This window comes from Salvelinus sp. IW2-2015, linkage group LG32, assembly GCF_002910315.2.
Source record: "Salvelinus sp. IW2-2015 linkage group LG32, ASM291031v2, whole genome shotgun sequence".
NCBI classification, from domain to species: Eukaryota; Metazoa; Chordata; class Actinopteri; order Salmoniformes; family Salmonidae; genus Salvelinus; species Salvelinus sp. IW2-2015.
In genome coordinates this window covers 34,567,637-34,591,041 of record NC_036871.1, presented here as the reverse complement: position 1 = coordinate 34,591,041, position 23,405 = coordinate 34,567,637, and the positions used below count along the sequence as shown (strand labels likewise).

The 23,405-nt window shown below is 41.0% G+C and overlaps 2 protein-coding genes, 1 long non-coding RNA gene and 1 pseudogene across 4 annotated transcripts in view; 2 read left to right on the top strand and 2 right to left on the bottom strand.

Moving 5' to 3' along the window:
• ptprda (protein tyrosine phosphatase receptor type Da) overlaps positions 1 to 191 on the bottom strand; it is a 6,024-nt gene extending 5,833 nt beyond the window's left edge. The window contains exon 1 of the mRNA XM_023977703.2: positions 139 to 191. Within this exon, the coding sequence (XP_023833471.2) occupies positions 139 to 191 (53 nt within the window). The remainder of the gene's footprint in view (positions 1 to 138) is intronic.
• Positions 192 to 7,626: 7,435 nt separating this feature from the next.
• Positions 7,627 to 9,329, bottom strand: LOC112067892 (uncharacterized). Its single transcript, XR_002893454.2, has 2 exons — positions 8,448 to 9,329; positions 7,627 to 8,222 (listed from the first exon to the last, which is right to left on the bottom strand). It is a non-coding gene; the product is annotated as an uncharacterized lncRNA (long non-coding RNA).
• A 44-nt stretch (positions 9,330 to 9,373) lies between these two features.
• Positions 9,374 to 15,670, top strand: LOC111956963 (uncharacterized; annotated as a pseudogene).
• An 82-nt stretch (positions 15,671 to 15,752) lies between these two features.
• LOC112067891 (uncharacterized) lies at positions 15,753 to 20,461 on the top strand. 2 transcript variants are annotated; one of them, XM_024134740.2, is made up of 3 exons: positions 15,753 to 16,207; positions 17,746 to 17,850; positions 18,314 to 20,461. In XM_024134740.2, exon 3 carries the CDS (start codon positions 18,321 to 18,323, stop codon positions 19,764 to 19,766), a length of 1,446 nt encoding a protein of 481 aa, XP_023990508.1. In that variant the 5' UTR covers positions 15,753 to 16,207; positions 17,746 to 17,850; positions 18,314 to 18,320; the 3' UTR covers positions 19,767 to 20,461. The 2 variants fall into 2 exon arrangements, with proteins under 2 accessions (XP_023990508.1, XP_070292719.1); XM_070436618.1 differs by lacking the exon at positions 15,753 to 16,207 and having other exon boundaries at positions 17,593 to 17,850.
• The last annotated feature ends 2,944 nt before the right edge of the window (positions 20,462 to 23,405 follow it).

Here is a 23,405-nt window from a genome sequence, read left to right as displayed (position 1 = left end):
GCCATATTACTGCAGAGATAGCCTGCAAAGTCTGTCATACTTCCAGGTCTATGCCCAAACATTCGAGCTTCTAATTTTAGAGAAATGAGTCTCTCCAGAAATAAGTCTCTCCACTGTTGCCACCTGTTATAGACTCACCTCAGCTCCCAGCTGTGCCCTGGGACACCATAAGTGAAATTGTTGCCCCCCATCTATCTTCAGAGTTCGTTCTGTTAGGTGACCTAAACTGGGAAATGCTTAACACCCCGGCCGTTTCTACAATCTAAGCTAGATGCCCTCAATTTCACACAAAATATCAAGGAAACCACAAGGTACAACCTTAAATCCGTTTACATGGGCACCCTCATAGATATTATCCTGACCAACTTGCCCTCCAAATACACCTCTGCTGTTTTCAATCAGGATCTCAGCGATCACTGCCTCATTGCCTGCATCCGCTATGGGTCCGCGGTCAAACGAGCACCCTCATCACTGTCAACGCTCCCTAAAACACTTCTGCAAGCAGGGTCCTTATAATCGACCTGGCCCGGGTATCCTGGAAGGATATTGATGCTCATCCCGTCAGTTAGAGGGATGCCTGGTTATTTTTTTTAAATGCTTTCCTCACCATCTTAAATAAGCATGCCCCATTCAAGCAAATGTAGAACCAGGAACAGATATAGCCCTTGTTCTCTCCAGACCTGACTGCCCTTAACACACACAAAAACATCCTATGGCGTTCTGCATTAGCATCGAACAGCCCCCATGATATGCAACTTTTCAGGGAAGCTAGAAACCATACACAGGGCAGTTAGAAAAGCCAAGGCTAGCTTTTTCAAGCAGAAATTTGCTTCCTGCAACACAAACTCCAAAAAAGTTCTGGGACACTGTAAAGTCCATGGAGAATAAGGAACATCTCCTCCCAGCTGCCCACTGCACTGGAAGATAGGAAACACTGTCACCACTGATAAATCCACTATAATTGAGAATTTCAAAAAGCATTTTTCTACGGCTGGCCATGCTTTCCACCTGGCTACCCCTACCCCGGTCAAATGCACTGCACCCCCCACAGCTACTCGCCCAAGCCTTCCCCATTTCTCTTTTCTCCCAAATCCAGTCAGCTGATGTTCTGAAAGAGCTGCAAATCTGGACCCATACAAATCAGCCGGGCTAGATAATCTGGACCCTTTCTTTCTAAATTTATCTGCTGAAAAATGTTGCCACCCCTTTACTAGCCTGTTCAACCTCTCTTTCGTGTCGTCTGAGATTCCCAAAGATTGGAACAGCTGCGGTCACCCCCCTCTTCAAAGGGGGGGACACTCTTGACCCAAACTGCTACAGACCTATATCTATCCTACCCTGCCTTTCTAAGGTCTTCGAAGCCAAGTCAACAAACAGATGACCAATCATTTCGAATCCCACCATACCTTCTCCGCTATGCAATCTGGTTTCAGAGCTGGTCATGGTGCACCTCAGCCACGCTCAAGGTCCTAAACGACATCTTAACCGCCATCGATAAGAAACAATACTGTGCAGCCGTATTCATTGACCTGGCCAAGGCTTTCGACTCTGTCAATCACCACATCCTCATCGGCAGACTCGACAGCCCTTGATTTCTCAAATGATTGCATCGCTGGTTCACCAACTACTTCTCTGATAGAGTTCAGTGTGTCAAATCGGAGGGTCTGTTGTCCGGCCTCTGGCAGTCTCTATGGGAGTGCCACAGGGTTAAATTCTTGGACCGACTCTCTTCTCTGTATACATCAATGATGTCGCTCTTTCTGCTGGTGAGTCTCTGATCCACCTCTACGCAGACGACACCATTCTGTATACTTCTGGCCCTTCTTTGGACACTGGTGTTAACAACCCTCCAGGAGAGCTTCATGCAATACAACTCTCCTTCCGTGGCCTCCAATTGCTCTTAAATACGAGTAAACTAAATGCATGCTCTCAACCGATCGCTGCCTGCACCTGCCTGCCTGTCCAACATCACTACTCTGGACGGCTCTGACTTCGAATATGTGGACAACTACAAATACCTAGGTGTCTGGTTAGACTGTAAACTCTCCTCAGACTCACATCAAACATCTCCAATCCAAAGTTAAATCTAGAATTGGCTTCCTATTCCGCAACAAAGCATCCTTCACTCACGCTGATAAACATACCCTTGTAAAACTGACATCCTACCAATCCTCGACTTCGATGATGTAATTTACAAAATAGCCTCCAATACCCTACTCAATAAATTGGATGCAAGTCTATCACAGTGCCATCCGTTTTGTTACCAAAGCCCCATATACTACCCACCACTGCGGACCTGTACGCTCTCGTTGGCTGGCCCTCGCTTCATACTCGTCGCAAAACCCACTGCTCCAGGTCATCTACAAGACCCTGCTAGGTAAAGTCCCCCCTTATCTCAGCTCGCTAGTCACCATAGCAGCACCCACCTGTAGCACGCGCTCCAGCAGGTATATCTTCTCTGGTCACCCCCAAAACCAATTCTTCCTTTGGCCGCCTCTCCTTCCAGTTCTCTGCTCAATGACTGGAACGAACTACAAAAATCTCTGAAACTGGAAACACTTATCTCCCTCACTAGCTTTAAGCACCAGCTGTCAGAGCAGCTCACAGATTACTCCACCTGTACATAGCCCATCTATAATTTAGGCAAACAACTACCTCTTTTCCCTACTGTATTTATTTATTTTGCTCCTTTGCACCCCATTATTTCTATCTCTACTTGCACATTCTTCCACAGCAAATCAAACCATTCCAGTGTTTACTTGCTATATTGTATTTACTTTGCCACCATGGCCTTTTTGCCTTCACCTCCCTTATCTCACCTCACTTGCTCACATTGTATATTAGAATTATTTTTCTACTGTATTATTGACTGTTATGTTTAACTCTGTTTGTTGTATGTGTCAAACTGCTTTGCTTTAGCTTGGCCAGGTCGCAATTGTAAATGAGAACTTGTTCTCAACTCGCCTACCTGGTTAAATAAAGGTGAAATAAAACATGTCCCTGGTGCTATGCAGAATATCATAAAGGAAGAGGACAGAATGGAACATTGTCTTCATATGTGAATGTGTCTTTACCTATTCTTAAACCATGTGAAAGGATGGCGTGATTAATGGGAACCAATACTTTGTCCCACAATGTCTGTGTGCCAGTCGCTCCTCCTTATCCCATTGGGGGAGGTGTATGGCAGTGTCTGGAAACATTGTATGTCCTCTCTGATGTTTCACTTATCCTGGGATAGTGTATGACCTAAAGGCTCACTCCCCTCAGTGAGCTTGTCCAGGAGTGGGGTCAAGAGGGGTTTACTTGAGATGGGAGTATCTAGAGTTGATAATTGATATATTGCCATTGGATGAGTTGGTGTTTTTTGAACTATGAAGTACAAGGAACAAGATTAGAACCTCATCTTAGAGACCAAACTGAACAATAATTTATAGCGAATGCTATCTGGCTAAGGGATACTCCTTTCTCAAGTAAAAGTCCCTGTGTGAAGAGTTCCTAAGATCTGTGGTTCGTCATGTAAGTTGAGAGGGTGTATCTTGGCTATAAAATATGCACAATGTTCTGTAGCGACTCTCAAATTAATTTAGATAGTGAATTGTTGAAAGTCAAAAGGCTGAAGCTTAAAACTCCTTAAAGATAAGTTTAAGTATAACTCTGACTGGTGTGTAGTTTGTAACTCTCTCATTTGGTAATACAGGAAAATGCCACCACACGTCGTTCAGCCACGACTCAGTGAAACATAAGATATTACAGTTCTTAATGTCCCATTGGTAGGACAATCCTAATTGTAGGTCATCAATTTTATTTTCAATGCGCTCTTCCTCTTTTCTTCACGCAAATGATGGGGATCTGGCCTGTTTCCCAGGAGAGCAGTATATTACATTTACATTACATTTAAGTCATTTAGCAGACGTTTGACTCTTTAAAGGAAAAGCTTCTTCCAGTTTGTGGTGAGTCATCCCAGTTCTGATGTCCAGAAGCTATTTTCGGTCATAAGAGACGGTAGCAGCAACATTATGTACAAAATAAGAAAAAAAGTTATAAACAACGCAAAAAATAAATAATAATAACACAATTGGTCACGGTTATGTAAAACTTCATCCATCCTCTTCGGTGCCATCTTAACTATCCTTTCTATGATGTCACTCATGTTTCATCAGAAATGAAACTTATCTCTAGGAGTATGTGATTTTTTTTATTTTATATTTTACTTGGATCCTCATAAGCTGTTCGATAGCAGCAGCTACTCTTCCTGGGATCCACACAAAACATGAAATAACATTCATAGACAAGGACAGCTGAAGGACAGAACTACATTTCAAACTTCACACATTGCCTACATATCAGTACATATCACACAATATCTAGATCAATAGGGGAGAGGAGTTGTACTGTGAGGTGTTGCTTCATCTGTTTTTTTTTTAAACCAAGTTTGCTGTTCACTTTAGCAATCTTTTGATTAACTCAGTTTTGCTGACCCTTAAATTGTATCTGCACATTGGCCTTTTCCCATTTGGGCAAAAGTCCATCCTCTACATTCTCTCTCCTCTGTCCTCCGTGACCGATAAGTGGTTGAGGAGATGAAAATTCATTAATAGTCGAATGTAAAATGTCCTCCTCCCATCAATAGCCACTTTAAATCGAGGGTGGTCATGTGTATCCACCTGAGTCCTTCAAATCAGCCACACCCACTTTGAATCAGCTTTTTTTTGTTGAAGGAAAGTGTGCACACGTTTAAAAACAATATATCAGCAATAAAAGAAACGTCCTCTCCACTGTCAACTTAACATGTGTAAATATTTGTTTGAACATAACAAGATTCAACAACTGAGACAAACTGAACAAGTTCCACAGACATGTGACTAACAGAAATAGAATGTGTCCCTGAACAAAGCAGAAACAAAGCCATGAGGTCGAAGGAATTGTCTGTAGAGCTCCGAGACAGGACTGTGTCGAGGCACAGATCTGGGGAAGGGTACCATTTCTTAAATGGTAGAAGTTTGGAACCACCAAGACTCTTCCTAGAGCTGGCCGCCCAGCCAAACTGAGCGATCGGGGGAGAAGGACCTTGGTCAGGGAGGTGACCAAGAACCAAATGGTCTCTATGGCAGAGCTCCAGAGTTCCTCTATGGAGATTGAAGAACATTCCAGAAGAACAACCATCTCTGCAGCCCTCCATCAATCAGGTCTTTATGGTGGTGGCCAGACGGAAGCCACTCCTCAGTAAAAGGCACATGACAGCCTGCTTGGAGTTTGCCAATAGGCACCTCAAGGACTCTTAGAGCATGACAAACAAGATTCTCTGGACTGATTAAAACAATATTTAACTATTTGGCATGAATGCCAAGCATCACGTCAGGTGGAAACCTGGCACCCAACCTAAGGTGAAGCATGGTGGCAGCATCACGATGTTGGGATGTTTTTCACGACTTGGAGACTAGTCAGGATCTAGGAAAAGATGATCGAAGCAAAGTACAGAGGGATCCTCGATGAAAACCTGCTCCAGTTCACTCTCCAACAGGACAACAAACCCTAGACACAGCCAAGACAATGCAGGAATGGCTTCAGGACAAGTCTCAATGTCCTTGAGTGGCCCAGCCAGAGTCTGGAATTGAACCCGATCAAATCTCTTAGATAGCTGTACAGCGACATTCCAATCCAACCTGACAGAGATTTGAGAGGATCTGCAGAGAAAAATGGAAGAGGTCCCCAAATTACAGGTATTGCCAAGCTTGTAGCGTTCATACCCAAGAAGGATCAAGGCTGTATTGCTCCCAAATGCTGCTTCAACAAAGTATGCGTAAATGGTCTGAATACTATGAAATGTATTTTTAAACATTTGAAAATTCAACAACTGTTTCTCTTTTGTCATTTGAGGTATTGTGTGTAGAGAAATTAAAAAAATTAATGTAGAATAAGGCTAACGTAACAGAATGTGGAAAAGTACAAGGTCTGAATACTCCGAATGCACTGTATATTTATTTGTGGATGCTTGTCCTGATAGAAAAGGCCAGACCTTCGTATTTAGTATTTCTCTATGCACCCCTAGTTTGTCTTTTTCGTTAGAATGTCCGACAGCGCATCAGTTAATAACCCCTAACTTTCTATCCAATCAGAGACATTCTCTTTAGCCTGCTAGTTGTAACTCCCACTTCCAGCCAGTGAATTTCRGTGAAGACCGAGAACCGATAGTGCGTGATCATCCACAGAAGCAATAAGAAAAGTTGCAGCATGTTTAACTGTATTTGTGTGTGCATTTAAAAAAAACACACCCTTCAGGTGTTCATTAAAGAACCCTAAAGAGTACCTGTGTGGTTCATGGTGGTGAGGTGACAAGACAATAAAGACGACATCCAAACTGGTCTAGCCGGCAGCCTTGTAGCGATTCAATATCCAACCCATATATACCTAGCTTAGCTATGACAACACGTGTAACCCTGCCGCCCTATTTTACAATCCATCATATGATTCTGTGGTCACATGCTGCACATGCACATTGTTATGTGTTATGAGAGATAATATACTTAAGTAATCCACAATGACCTGGTGACGTAAAAGTCTGACATCATCTTCCTTATTCCTACAGATACCTTGCCACTGGAGATTACTTCAAAACCATTGCYTACAGTTACCGTGCAGGTTGGGTGCATCATCAAGTGTCTCATGAGGGAATTCATGCCTGTACCAACCAAGGACTGGAGGGCCATAGCTACTGGCTTTGAAGAACGGTGGAACTTTCCTTTGTCTGGGATCAGTGGATGGCAAGCATGTGGTCCTGCAAGCCCCCCTAAACTCCAGCTCCCTGTTCTACAACTACAAGGGGACATTCTCCATTGTCCTCTTGGCGGTTGTGGATGCCAATTACCTCTTCCGGTTAGTAGATGTCGGCAGCATTGGGAGGAAGAGCGACGGAGATACTCTGGGAATCTGCCTTTGGTCCTCAGGGATGGCACCCTGGACCTCCCCGAAAACAGCCTGATTCTGGAGCAGAGCACCAGGCAGTAGTGGTGCCAGGGTCAGCTGTTTGTTCCCCTGCACCTGCCCACAATTGCTAATATCCTATCCGCAACCGTCCGACTATATGTGAAAAGCTGAGGCCTGCACACAACCCTAACCTGCAAATATAGAACAGGCGCTATAGGCTACAGTCTGCCACAAYGATTTYTGACAGGGGGTACAGGATTTGTTGTTGCCTGATTTTAGATATGTTTCTGCTTATAATTTCCAACATTTTGATAGGCTATTTGGTTAGTCAATTTGATACATGTAGCTTCTCTTTTGTCATATGTTAGAAGACTAAATAAACCCTTGCTCAACAGAATAATGTAAAATAGATCAATAGAATGAATGCTTCAATTTAGTTGACATCAGTAAAGCTGTCTGTCATCTTTTGCAGAGCAAAGCCCTTTATATGAATTACAAATCAGCCTTTAACTAGTTAAATCATGTGTTCTAGTCTACTGCAGAGTTACAATGTGTAAACATTGAGGTCCCAGGACCAGGATTAGTAAACACTGTTGAAGTGTAGAATTGTAATACATACAAGCAGACACAGCATCATTCAAAGACTGGAGTTTGATACTCCTGGTATTGGATATGACTGAAAAACAGTCTCACAGACATTCCTACCTGAACCGTACCTTTATTTGCCAAGGTAGAGTACATGATCAGTGAATATATTCAATGTACAGGCTACTATGTCAGAAACTCATGCTTGGTAATAACTACATGTATTTACAGTACAACTTGCATCCTTGGCACAAAGTTATTACATTTTACTCAATCAATAGGCTTCATTGATGCTTTTCAGAGTGTCTTGAAGTCAATACAACCAGCTATGATATCTGAGGTTCATAGCTAGCTAGCTAGCTAATATTGACATGTAACAATCATGTGCATATTTATTGGGGATTAATGATTAACTGGTGGAAGCAATTAACACTGTTCTGAACTAATATTTATACCAAACATTTTAGGTTCCATACACAGATAGGCTACATAGCTAGCTACACATCCATAGCCATACAATGATATCCTCCACTACACAAAAAGCAAGAAAGGAGTTAACTAACTACATAACTTCAACTGCATGGAAAATATCAGCAAGGCAAACTTACACAATTGTCCATTCAATTTTGCAGTAACTGCTTTAGCTAGCTAGATTCTTTACATCCACTGTTTCACAAGACGACAGCCTGGTTTGATGGTTTTCTCAAGAGTCCCTAAAACATGAAACAACACAAATTACAATTTCATACTCATGTCAATACGCACATAAAGGTAGCGAGCTAGCAGGCTAATTTTAGCTAGTCAGCTAGCTTGCTAAATATCAATTTTCGTAAATTAACTTTATGACAAAAAAATATGCATAATCGTTTCTCTACATTAACTAACATACTCAACTGTACATTTGTTTGATGATTCGTTATGATGTTATAAATACTTACATTTGGTTCAATCCTAGTATTTTTGTCAGCCATCTTTTCTGGAGAAACTCTCCAGCGTTGGGTCTCAGAGCGTAATATTCATAAYAGCAATCACTCGACATGATTGGTCATTGGCCAGCGTTTGCCGCTTGTGATTTGCATAAATTTGGGAAATTCTGTWCTTTTCCACCGCTGCCAACRCSGTGTCAACGGACCCGTCCACTAGTGTACAACGGGCCCTCATACRAGCGCAKTTTCATCCACGTTCCCTTTCCTCGCAGCCTATCCTGTTTTAACTTGTACCCTTTTCAAAAGGACAGAGAAATTGCGCAGGAGTTGAGCAAATCCAATTGTACTGGTTATGTATCTGTAGGCTACAAGATAGTGATGGGTCGTTTCGCGAACAAATGGCTCTTTTTGAACGGATATTTTCGGGGAAGGTCGGAACCGAATCACTTGTGAAAGAGCCGTTCATTTGGCTCATTGATTTTGATACTGTTACTACTACTTGTTGAGCTCCAGACAGCTATCTGCAGATAAAAACATTCTCTGAAGATGGTCATTCTTCACTGCAGGAACAATGGGTAGTGAGGAGAGAGCCTCATTCTGGTCCACACATCTTTGCAGTGCCATCTAATAATTTGGTCCGTTAAAATGTATGTGAACACACGTGTCAGGATATGATATCATGGCAGGCAACTTGTTAGGCTTTACATGAGAGATTTGCAATTGTTTCATAGTCGTAGGTTTAAAAAAATTAAGCGCGACTGAACGAAGAGTAATAAATAATTTAATGGCTATTTTAGCTGAATGCAGCCAAATGATCTGGATCACCGAAAAGATTCGGGATGCACATCCCTGCTACCAGAAGCATGGCTTTCATTTCTATAGAAACTCTCAGATCCCGCCCATTATATTTTCTGCGTTCTGAAAGTGAAAGGTACTCACTCTAGGGATAAGTTCCATTTCTATAGAAACATGAGTGACCCAGTGACGTCATAGATCARCCTTTGTAAAACTCTGTTTTTCTGACCCTGGTCTTGTATCTGCCCTGTATACTGGTTATGTGTAWGTAGGCTACAAGAAGCACCTTTTAGTTATTTTCAATCTTGGGTTCTGTTGATAGAGAAGAGAGAAACAAACAGTCAAGACTAGATTCTGGTATTTGGCTGTACAAGAAGGTGAGATGATTATTATTATTAATCCTTTTTTGATGTGAGGACTTATTACATCACATCACATTATTACATCACATTACAATACAGTATTAATCATGTTTACAAGTTTCCAAATGTTATTTTAGAAAAAACCTTACAGTTTAAAAGACTTGGGACCATACTCCTGTCTTTTTTTAGATTGTTTTGTTTTACTTGTTTTAGAAAATCTCATTCTCTCAGCAATTGTATTAGTATACATTATTATACTTTCTGATTTTGCATACAATATAGCTTAGTATTCATATTTATTTTCTGCAGTCTTTTTGCTCATCTTTATCAAGGGTGACAATAATCTTTTACCTGGTAGGTCAGATTAAAGTGACATTTCACTCCAAAATGAAAATTTGTTGATTTATATTTCAGATATTTATAAAACTAACATTTTCAGATCTTTAACTGTTTTTTTGGTCCTGAAAACTTTTAAAGGGCCAGTGCAGTCAAATTATGTTTTTCCTGTTTGGGGGTTTTATAAAATCCACACCACAAAAAAACAATATACAATACATAGGTACAAAAATGAAAAAGGTTTGTTAAAACMGGTAACAAAACACATTAATCATAAATGTACATATTGACAGATAAGCAATCTGCAACTTAAATGCACCAAATACCTGTTCATGCCTGTCACTGCCAGAAATAGATTTCAGGCATATTGTTTTCCCGTCTATGAGAGCCAGCTTCTCCTGGTTGATATGACAGATGGCAACATGGTTCAATYTGCTTTGTGTCTTTGTTGAGCGCAGCCACGTCTTCAACCTCCATGACAACCAAATGAAATCAGAATGAAGGCAACAACATTTCTTTTGTTTTGACTACAGGCAGCAAAGATGAGTTGAACCRATAGTTCCAATCTCTGTGTGATGTAAATGTGCAACATGCTTTACTACCACACTGCCTTATAATGGCTGGTCTTAACAATGATTGGGTTAGCTTTTTAACATGAATTAGATTCTGCTTTTATTAGCAAWATGATGTATTAACTGTCTGGCAATAGGTATGGCTAGCTAGCTGACCACATARTACCAGTCTATTATGAATTGTACAGTCCCAAAATATTTTTCTTGTCAGCACTCAAGTTTTCAAGATGTGTAACTTTCAAAATACAGAAATCATCTCCTATGATCCATTTTGCATCATATGATGCTGCGGTTTGATAAAATAAAGGAAACACTTGAGTRAATGAAGGACAYAAAGTATATTGAAAGTAGGTGCCTCCACACAGGTGTGGTTCTTGAGTTAATTACGCAAGTAACATCCCATCATGTTTTGGGTCATCACCATTGTGGTTACATGGCTAGAAGAAGAGAGATGTCAGTGACTTTGAAAGAGGGGTCTCAAAGGAGCAAAGGGGGTTTAAAGTGTGTGTCACCAGATCTCAATCCAATTGAATACTTATGGGAAATTCTGGAGCGGCGCCTGAGACGGMGTKTTCCATCACAATCAACAAAACACAAAATTATGGAATTTCTCGTGGAAGAATGGTGCCAAGGTGCATTGAAGCTATTCTGGCTGTTCGTGGTGGCCCAGTGCCCTATTAAGAAACGTTATTGTGGTGTTTCCTTTATTTTGGCAGCTACCTGTACATAAATAATTAGCCTACATCTCAAAGTGTAGTCTAGGTGATATAATGTAGGATAATTAACATGAACGTTTAAAGCTTGATTCTTTGACATCCTTGAGGCATGTTTGTTAAATCAAATGTTCATAACAGAAAGAAAGGCCAGTGCCTGGTGCACACATCACCCACCTTGCAATCCGAGCGGAGGCCGTTTGAAACTTTTTTACCATGAACATAATTATTTAAAACATGGATGTTTATGTCATTTTATGAGGCATAGCTTACTTTGTTTCAAAGTAGCCTAACCAAAATCCGACCATAGAAATGTTGAGGAATTATTTTATAAGGACTCCTTATGCCATTGAAACCAGCATTTCTCTCATGTTCAATTGGATTTCTCATGTTCAACTTTCTTTCATTATCCAGCAGCCAAAGACACAATCCGACGCGCGCCCTTAATTTCGAGGCCTGTAGCTACCTCTCCTCAGCAAACACCACAAAGAGAGGAAGATAGCGAGAGCAATAACATACTTAGTGCACGCTGATGAAGTAAGTATACCCCCGTTACCCCCGCAAGTTATGCGCCTGCCACTCTCAGACAGTCCTAGCAAAATTCTTGCTTGAGAAATTGTTATTTGCTAAAAAGCTACTTTTGTCCAATTTAATGGAAATCTACTATAGTAAGAAATTCATTGTTACCAGAAATGATTTGATATTGATATAAAATGTCTGCATTGGAACTTTAATGTATTACCTACCACTAGAAATAAGTTACGGATATCATTCCAAACGTTGACACAAACTTTGTTTTGTCTTAGGTCGACCATGGTTGGAAGGGGCATCCTGGGTTGTTTCATTGTGTTTCTGTCTTTGGCCTCAGTATCCTCTATAAAAGGAACCCTTATTTCAATAAAGGACCTCAAGGGAATAGAGTTTGGTCACACCTCTCCTCGACACGGCCTCATGCTGCTCCACTGGCTAGCCAACAACATTTTCAATGACAACAACTGCAACATGAGACTCAATTTCAACCCAACCAGGGGAGACTATGGATTTCATTTCTATGGAAACAGACCACCTTCATTACCTATTCTGCTTCCTGAAAGCGGAAGATACTACTCACTAGGGAATATGAACTGTATTGGCTCAATGATGGCACTCCTGATTATGTAACTCAAAGATTCTACAACTCAAGGGGACCTGAGAGCAACAGGGACAGGGTCATACTCAGAGTTAGGGAGGAAGAGTCCAATCAGTTCATAGTAGACGAGGTCTAGTCACACAGCACTATCCACTAAATGGAAACACAGGAATTGGCTATGATCCAGACAATACATACCTTGTCAGTTTCAACCTCCTAACACAAATCCAACGTCTCGCAACCATTGGCCGAATGACATTCCACGTATATATAATGTAGAGATCAACCACAACAGTCTGCAAGAACTGGAAAACATCTGGGGACATACACCTGGTCTAGCAGTTCTTCTGGCAATTGTATTGTCCTTTGCATTTAGGGCGCAATCATGTCGGAACATCACAAAGTACCGTGAAGGATGAAGATAATACATTGATTAAGCTTGAGGTGAAAACCACAGATAGAGGAAAAGCCAGGATCATCTGGAGTGGGATCCCCAAGAGGCTATTAGACCAGGGTGTAATGGTGGTGCTTTATAAGAGCAATGGAAGTGAAAGCAAACTAGACAGGGCCTCGGTCAGGGGCAAGGCCTCTGGGAGTTATAACACCTCAGTACCCCTTAACCCTGGTCTCCAGGTCAGGCTCCATAAGGAGGTAAACAATAGGTGGACTTACTTGGGGTTTGGGTCCACTATCGAAGAGATCTGGAGAGGTTCTGAGTTTCACAATGCCAACCGAGAGATTCCTGTTGATATTATCGGACATGACGCCAATCTGCAGCTATTTGTAAAGGACGGAAAGGCCTGCGCTCGTCTGTACGTAAAGAAATCCTTCACTGCCTGGAAGAAAATGTTTAATAACTCCTGGGTTGGGTTCTACTCTTCCCATAACAAATCCATTCTCAACTATAATACCTGGCAATGGGCAGTGTCTTTTTCTATGGAAAAACGATCAGATTTGGAGGATGTACCTAAATATGACATCTATGTGTATAACTCTAGTATGGTCATGGCTCCTGGGGTCCAGGCCAGATTCATGCTGCTGAGAAGATCCAGTGAAGCAGCCCGTACTCTGTYCTGGGAGTGAGTTGAGCTCAGCGCGACCAGACMATRTCAKAGAGGGATTAGAGATGAGCTGTAGTCACTGTAGGAAATRWCAGAGAGATTTGAAATCTCCCCGTCATGTAGAAAGCATAAATCATTATATTTTTTGTATTAGCATTATTTTGTACATTGTATTAGCTGTGTTCTCAGATGTCCTTCTTCTGCCTTCCAGTGTTATTAATGGTTTAGTACACATTGGTATCCCATTTCATACTGATTACGCCAAGTTTATATTTTGTTGATATCTGATTATGTAATTGCCTCTGTCAATGTTTGTGAAATTTCTGCACCTTGCTTGTACTTTTTATTCATTGATATAAATGGCGAATGAATGTCATGTGTTTATACGTAGTGTAACAGACCTGAACTTGAAAGAAGGAACCCAAAAACCTTTATCTGTTGATTAATAGTTGCAGTAGAGAAACATACATTTTTGTATGACACTGGGCAAAAACTCCCTTAAATTAAACTTTAATTAAGCCCTGACCCTCCATTTTGGATGTGAGATAAATATAGTACTTTGTTAAGACCAGTAGATGGCAGTACATCACTCAGATGTGGCTGGACCAGAGGTATGCAACATGGGTTCCTGGGAGCCACAATGTCTGCTGATATGTACATATCTAACTCAAATCACTCCCTGTACTCCCTGTATGTAGTTCCATTCTTGTGTATTTTATTGTATTCCTCTTGTGTTAGTTACTATTTAATTTGGTATTATTATATTTAAACTCTGCCTCATTGGGAAAGGTTTGTATGCAAGCATTTCACTGTAAAGTCTACACCAGTTGTATTCTGCACRTGTGACATATATCATTTGATTTGATTTTCTCTTCTCCCTCTGACTGGTACTTAATTGACCTAATCCCTTAATGTCAMTGATTGGTCTGAGAGTGAAGACATTAGGATTCCCCAGTCTAAATCAGTTGCTACATTATACTGTGGTTCTTAATGGTGTAGGTCCTCACCCCTCTGGGCTGACCAAATGGTGGACTGGCTGGTGGGTCATGGCTGATTCATTTTTCAAACCATAGTGCGAAAGGTTTGGAAACAGCTGTAGGTCGACTTCAGTGACTGACTACTGATATGAGATTTGTCCGAAAATAACCATTGTCCAGCTCCATCATAATCCCAGTCATCTTTTCACCCTCACGCTCAGTTTCCTGGAGCATATCTTAAAGGGATACTTTGAGATTTTGGCCATGAGGATGTCGGGGTTCGTTCCTTGTTCCTTGTCAAGCATTTGCTTATTGGTGAAATTAGCAGTCAGATAATATCTTATTTAAGTAAATCAATCAAACCTTTATTTATTGCAATTGCAGACAGAAGTTGACAACAGGAACATAGCACGCATGTTTCAGAGTAAGTTCTGCACCCCACCTAAGGGCGCAGCTGATTTTATACATGTGATCACTCCCTAGTGGTATGATCCCCTACATCAATGTATGTGTGTATCAATAAGCTGAGTTTACCTTATAAGGCAACCTAGTACAGTAGCTTCTCTGAATTTATTAGACTGGGACAATTCTAACTCAAACATGCCCCTCGTAAAAGCGAGCCACGCAAACCAGTCAGTAAGATTCGATGTTGAATGAGTGAATGCAAGACAAAACCAGAACCAAAACCAAAAAACCCATTGGCTTACAATAGAGTGATAAGTGGAATCACCAATAATAATTATGTTACAAATGCACGAACAGTAAGTCGCTCTGGATAAATGATGACATGTTACAAACGTTAAGGCAATTCCACAGACAGTTAAAAATTAAGAAATCAATGTCATATATCATGTTATCAGGTGAGCTCACCCCTGGACAAGTCTCTATTCCTGGGTGTCTTTGCTGTCTGAAGAGTAAAACCCAACCCAGAAGTTGTTAAACGTTTTCTTCCAGGCAGTGAAGGATTTCTTTACATACAGACGAGCGCAGGCCTTTCCATCCTTTACGAAGAGATAATATCAGCAGGAATCTCTCTGTTGGCATCATGAAATTCAGAACTCCCACATATCTCGTTCCCAATAGTGGTAAATACACACAAGATCATTACCTTCTTGTGGAGAAATGGGCCAAAATTCACACAACTTATTGTGGAAAGCTTGTGGACGGCTACCCGAAATGTTTGACCCAAGTTAAACAATTTAAAGTCATGCTACCAAATATTAATAAAGTGTATGTAAACTTCTGACCGACTGGAAATGTGATGAAAGAAATAAAAGCTGAAGTAAATCATTCTCTCTACAATTATTCTGATATTTCACATTCATAAAATAAAGTGGTAATCCTAACTGACCTAAAACAGGGAATTTTTACTAGGATTAAATGTCAGGAATTGTGAAAAACGGAGTTTAAATGTATTTGGCTAAGGTGTAATGTAGTTCACTACTGTCACGTTCCTGACCTTATTTCCTTTGTTTAGTCTTTTTTTAGTTGGTCAGGACGTGAGCTGGGTGGGCATTCTATGTTATGTGTTTCTATGTTTAGGTTGTCAATTGGCCTGATATGGTTCTCAATCAGAGGCAGGTGTTTTACGTTATCTCTGATTGGGAACCATATTAAGGTAGCCTGTTTTCACTGTTTGTTTGTGAGTGATTGTTCCTGTTCGTGCGTTCATGTTTTTTATGTTCTCTAGTTCAGGACTGTAGCTTCGTTGGTGTTTATTGTTTTGTTTGTATTGAAGAAGTATTCTAATAAATATGGATACATGCTGCGCTTTGGTCCTCCTCTCTTTCTACCGACGAAAGCCCTTACAACTACTCCCCAACACTGGTGAGTTTTTTTAATAACAACTACTTAGACTCTTTTTTTATTTGGAGACATATTATATACAAAATTAAAAGATTGATAGTTTCCATGTTAATTTGGAGCCACAATGTCTGCTGAACTGTACATATCTAACTCAAATAACTTGTACCRCTGTAACGGTGTTCCTCCTCCTCTGTGTCTGAAGAGGAGGAGCAGGGATTGAACCAAAACGCAGCGTCGTGATAAGACATGATATTTATTTAAACAAAACCGAAAACACGACGAACACTTGAATAGAAACAAAACAAGAAACGACGTAGACTGACCTGAACGTAAGAACTTACATGAAACACGAAGAATGCACGAACAGGAAAAACAGACTACACAAAAACCGAACAAACAAACCGAAACAGTCCCGTGTGGCGTAACATACACTGACACAGGAGACAAACACCCACAACCAACAATGTGAAAACACCTACCTTAATATGATTCTCAATCAGAGGAGATGAAAACCACCTGCCTCTAATTGAGAACCATATCAGGTACCCATAAACCAACATAGACTGCCCACCCAAACTCACGTCCTGACCAACTAACACATACAAAAACTAACAGAAAACAGGTCAGGAACGTGACAACYGCTGCACATTGATCTGGTACTGGTACTCCCTGTATGTAATTCCATTCTTGTGTATTTTATTGTATTCCTCTTGTGTTAGTTACTATTTAATTTGGTATTATTATATTTAAACTCTGCCTCTTTGGGAAAGGTTTGTATGCAAGCATTTCACTGTAAAGTCTACACCAGTTGTATTCTGCACATGTGACGTATAACATGTACTGGTTATGTGTCTGTAGGCTACAAGATAGTGATGAGTCATTTCGCAAACAAAGGACTCTTTTTGAATAGATCTTTTTGGTGAAGGTGGATACCGAATCACCTATGTAAAAAATATGTAATTTGGCTCCCTGATTTGCATATTGCTACTACTGCTTCTTGATCATCTGCAGATCAAAGCATTAGTTGAAGATGGTTATTCCTCACTGCAGGAACAATGGGAAGTGAGGAGAGAGCCTCATTCTGGTCCATGCATTTTTGCAGCAAATAGTTTTTTGCAGGTCACCTAATAATTTGGTCAATTAAACTGTATTTGAACTCACATGTCACGATCTCATATCATGGCAGGCAACTTTTTAGGCTTTACATGAAAGGTTGCATTTTTTTTTCACATTTTTATCGTGAACTAAGTGCTGTTTGGGAGCCAAATAAATGGCACTTTTAGCTGAAAGAAGAAAAATGATCTGTCTCACCAAAAAAACTCGGAATGCACATCCCTGCTATGAGAAGCATGGCTTTCATTTCTATAGAAACTCTCAGACCCCGCCCATTATATTTTCTGCATTCTGAAAGCGAAAGGTACTCACTCTAGCGATAAGTTTCATTTCTGATGAAACATGAGTGACCCAGTGATGTCATAGATCAGCCTTTGTAAAACTCAGTTTTTTTTACCCTGGTCTTGTATCTGCCCTGTATACTGGTTATGTGTCTGTGTATGTAGGCTACAAGAAGCACCTTTTAGTTAGTTTCAAACCTGGGATCTGTTGACAGAAAAGAGAAACAAACACAATCAAGACTAGATTCTGGTGGTAGGCTGCACAAGAAGGTGAGTGAGATTTTTTTATTGGAACTAATTTGTTTTATTTTGATGTGAGGACTTATACATCATATTACAGTATTGCTCGTGTTTAAGTGTTTCCTACTGTTATTTTGGAAAACCTCATCGTACATATTGGGACATTTTGGTCTGATATAGTTACAGTTCACATTTTCAGACCTAGCATTTTTTGGGAGTCCTAAAACGTTAAACCTATTGCCAACCACAAGAAATAAGCTACTRATACAGACTATACATACMGTGTAATGTGAGGACTTATTACATCATATTACGTTATTGGGACATAGGTCCGATATAGTGACAGTTAACTTCAAAATGTTTGTCAGATATTTTCTGATGKTTTTTTTGGGGTCCTAAAGCTTTTAACGTATTGCCGAGCACTAGAAATAAGTTACAGATGTATTTATTTAATAAATGTGCAAATGTTGACAAAGTATTTGTTTTGTTACAGGCTGGCCATGGTTGGAAGGGGTATCCTGGGTTGTTTCATTGTGTTTCTGTCTTTGGCCTCAGTATCCTCTATAAAAGGAACCCTTATTTCAATAAAGGACCTCAAGGGAATAGAGTTTGGTCACACCTCTCCTCGRCACGGCCTCATGCTGCTCCACTGGCTAGCCAACAACATTYWMAWKGACAACAACKGCAACATGAGACTCAATTTCAACCCAACCAGGGGAGACTATGGMTTTCATTTMTATGGAAACAGWCCACCTTCATTACCTATTCTGCTTCCTGAAAGCGGAAKATACTACTCACTAGGGAATATGAACTGTATTGGCTCAATGATGGCACTTCCTGATTATGTAACTCAAAGATTCTACAACTCARGGGGWSCTGAGAGCAACAGGGACAGGGTCATACTCAGAGTTAGGGAGGAAGAGTCCAATCAGTTCATAGTAGACGAGGTCTATGTCACACAGCACTATCCACTAAATGGAAACACAGGAASTGSCTATGATCCAGACAATACAYACCKTGTCARTKTCARCCTCCTWASACAAATCCAAMGTCTACCAACCATTGGCCGAAATGAGATTCCATGTATATATAATGTAGAGATCAACCACAACAGTCTGCAAGAACTGGAAAACATCTGGGGACACACACCTGGTCTGGCACTTCTTCTGGCTATTGTATTGTACTTTACACGTCCCAAAACCTTTTTAATTAAGGAGCAAGCGTTTTGTTTCACATCACAACCCCAGAGTGTCATGGAGGATAAGGATAATACATTGATCAAGCTTGAGGTGAAAACCACAGATAGAGGAAAAGCCAGGATCATCTGGAGTGGGATCCCCAAGARGCTATTAGACCAGGGTGTAATGGTGGTTCTTCATAGGAACAATAACCGTGACAGTAAGAGCGAGCTAGACAGATCATCAGTCGGGGGCCAAGCCTCTGGGAGCTATAACACCTCAGTACCCCTTAACCCTGGTCTCCAGGTCAGGCTCCATAAGGAGGTAAACAATTGGTGGAATTACTTGGGGTTTGGGTCCACAATCGGAGAGGAGATCTGGAGAGGTTCTGAGTTTCACAATGCCAACAGAGAGATTCCTGTTGATATTTTCGGACATGACGCCAGTCTGCAGCTCTTCGTAAAGGATGGAAAGGCCTGCGCTCGCCTGTACGTAAAGAAATCCTTCATTGCCTGGAAGAAAACGTTTAATAACTCCTGGGTTGGGTTCTACTCTTCTGAAGGCACCTTGGATCATAAGACCTGGCAATGGGCTGTTCATTTCTCTAAGGAAAGCTGCTCTGATTGGGCAGATATACCTGGGTATGATGTCTATGTGTATGAGTCTAGTATGACCATGTCTCCTGGGGTCCAGGCCAGATTCATACTGGAGAAATCTGGGGGTGAAAAGGCMCGCACTCCACCCTGGGAGAGACTTGTCCAGGGGTGAGCTCACCTGATAACATGATCTATGATGTTGATTCTCATTTTTAGCTGCTTGTGTAATTGCTTTTGTTTATGTTTAACATTCATGTACCCTGCTTTTCATTTGGTTTATTTTAGTTGCTAATCTGTGTAAAGTGTWAAAGAGAATCTGTTCCCAAAAATCCCTTCTGTTCCTCTTTCATTGCTATTTTGAGGGGATGACTACAGGCTGGTGGTGTGGGTGGATGACTTGACCTGTCCTCATGACAAATCATTCAGTACATGACATTTTATGTTTCTCTTTGTGATGTATCATGGGCTGGAGATGTTTATATGGAAAGGGGGGATACCTAGCCAGTTGCACAACTGAATGTATTCAACTAAATGTATATTCCGCATTTAATCCAAACCCTCTGAATCCACGTCATCGGTGCCCGGGGAACAGTTGTTGGGGGTTAATTGCCATGCTCAAGTGCAGCACAAAATGTTTTTCCACCTTTGCGGCCTGGGGATTTGAACAAGTAATCTTACTGGGTTGCTGACCCAATGCTCTTAACCACCAGGCTATCTGCTGCATTTGTGTGGTGGGGACTGTGTTGATTGGTTCTGTTTGTTGGTGTTAATTCTTGTGTTTTGTGAAAATTCTATGAAAATTGAATCACAAAAAAAGTTACATGATAAATTCAAGAGAAAATATACAATAAAAACCTAAGAAAGACAAACAAAATGGTGGTGTTTTTCTTATCCCAGGATCCACTCTTGAGCCCTTCAATGATATGCTCGTGGAAGATGAGTGTGAAAATCTGACTGGAATTTTGCTGGAGCTGGACAATGGTGATCGCATATCTCATATCAGTAGTCAGTCACTGAAGTCGGCCTACAGTGGTTTCCATTCCTATTCACACTATGTTTTGCAAATGGAATCAGCCATGACCCACCAGCCAGTCCTGACCCACCATTTAGGAAAGTGAAACACAATGTAAGGTCAGCCCAGAGGGGTGGGGAACTCCATCACCATGAACCACAGTGTGATGATGTTGCAACTGATTTAGACCAGGGAATCCTGATGACTTCACTCTCAGACCAATCATTGGTATTAAAGGATCAGGTACATTTAGTGCCAGTCAAAGTGAGAAGAGAAAATCTGCAGACATTGTGACTCCCAGGAACCCATGTTGCATACCTCTGGTCCAACCACAGCTGTGTGATGCACTGCCATCTACTGGTTTACAAAGTACTATATTTGTCTCACACAGCCAACATGGAGGACATATCAGGGCTGAGTTTCATTCCTAGAAGTTTTGACCTAGAGTCAAACAAATACATGTGTTTCTCCACTGCAAAAGATTAAGATGGAAGGGGAAACCTAGTGGCCATGGCTATCTCTCTCACTATGGTTGTTCTTGTTGACTTCTACAAAACCAAAACCATTTTCCATATTCTGTTAATCAGTCTGAAATCTATACTATAGACATATTTTAGGTATTACTGGTGATTGACATTAAAACATATTTTATGAGGAACCCATGCCTAACTGACATTAAATAGCATGCAGCAAAGAGCACACAGCAATCAAAAATTCATAATAATAGTTCTCATCAACAGGCCCTTGGTCAGCCATGAAATAACGTGATCAAATAATGTCACATATTCCCTCAGGACCACATTATATGAAGATGTATATACAGTATATAACACCTTTATGAATCCAGTTATAACACCTTTGTGTGCTGCAGTATCATTCATTACAACATTCATAAGGAATTCTCAAAATTAAAGTCCCTTCAAATAGSTCTTTTTTTTACACTACAGCGAACATGCGTATTTTCATAGTACCCAACCCCCTGACACACTGTTCACACAACAGTCTGGGAGCACTGGGTACGCCTCAGAGCATTACCCAGGTAGCATTAGCAATGTAGGGGTTTATATGCCTTGCTCAAGGCCACAATGGCAGTATAGGGGTTGGAACCAGACCTGTGTAAATAGTATATTTCAAATACTCAAACTAGCTGTACTTGATGATTGAGTTTGCCTGGTGCAATGGCACCAGTGGAATAGTCCCATGAATGTAAAACCCATCAATCTGGCACTCCAGGCAGGCTCAAGCCAACACTTTATATATTTTAACAATTTCAAATACTATTTGAACCCAAATGCAAATCCCCCTACCAATGCAGCAGGGGGTGGCACCTGAAAAGTGATGTACTGTAGGTGTGGTTATACTTGTGTAAGCTCCCTAAGCTAATGCCTACGCTTAAGCTTAGCAGGGTAACAYGGTCTTGTGGCCTGCAKGAGACCTTGGCTAGAAACCAGTCTTTTTATTTGGTGCAGTGACCTGAATAGGTATTCGTGTGGAGGTGGTGAAATGGRTGGTGGAGYRTAACGAAGRWGGTTCTGCATGTTTGGTAACCTAAAGAGGCTAGAGTGACAGGCCAGTAATGGGAAGGTTGTCAGTTCAACCCTGGGTCTCTTGTTACCTTGCTGAATTATGGCGCCTCATGTACTGTAGCCTAGAGGTGGGAGGGGAGGCTTACATCTGGGGGGGTTGCTGGTTTGAATCMTGGGGCTGATGCATAAAATCTGGTGGATGTGAACCTGCAACTGGAGGGTTGCTGRTGTCTATTTCTAGATGCCATCTGCCGTTGTGCTCTTGAGGAAGGCACAACCACAAAACGGTCTAAAGTGTAGTCTTCTTCTTTAYCTCKGGGAAGCTAACACAAGTCTCACACAAGGTTACTCATCATGATACACAGCCTGTTGTGTGTATATTGTGTCAGGGATTGGGTAATGTGACATCAAAATAACAAGTTGCATAATGGCTAAGTAAAAATGTGTGTGTGTGTGGACGTGTTTAGCTATTCTTGTGTGGACCAGAAGTCCCACAAGAATACTAAACAAACAAAAATTTGACCAACTGGGGACATTTTGTTAGTCCCCACAAGATCAAATGCTATTTCTAGGGGGTTTAGGGTTAAGGTTAGAATTAGTGCTAAGGTTAGAATTACGTTAAGAGTTAGGAGCTTGAGTTAGTTTTAGTGTTACGGTTAGGAGCTAAGGTTAAGATTARGTTTTTGGGTTAAGGTTAGGGTTAGAGTAAGGGTATGGGTAAGAGTATGGTGTGTGTGTGCAATTGTCAGTGGTATGTGGTACCAAATTGAGGAAACTAATGTAACCCCTTTAAGAATGTCACATTCGGTATCCCAGGGGAGGAGTAAAAGATGAAGGCTCTAGGTTGGTTATTTATCACCGCAGATCTTTAGTAAAGTAGAAGCTTAACTTAGCATAAAAAGCGTGGATGTCAAGTCATTACAATGGCAACAAGTGATGAAGCAAACAAATTTTCAAGGCAAAACATACTTTTTTTCTTCTCTGAGCAAGATAGCAGCACTGCTGAGCCGAAAGAAAACATCACCATCTTCTGGGGGAAAGAAGAGGGATGGAAGAATGGGAAAATCTTTAGTACGCAAGTATAAACACCATGGGACATTCAGCCGTCATACCGCTCAGGAAGGAGATGCGTTCTGTCTCCTAGAGATGATCATACTTTTGTGCAAAAAGTGCAAATCAATCCCAGAACAACAGCAAAGGACCTTGTGAAGATGCTGGAGGAAACACGTACAAAAGTGTCTATATACACAGTAAATCGAGTCCTATATCGACA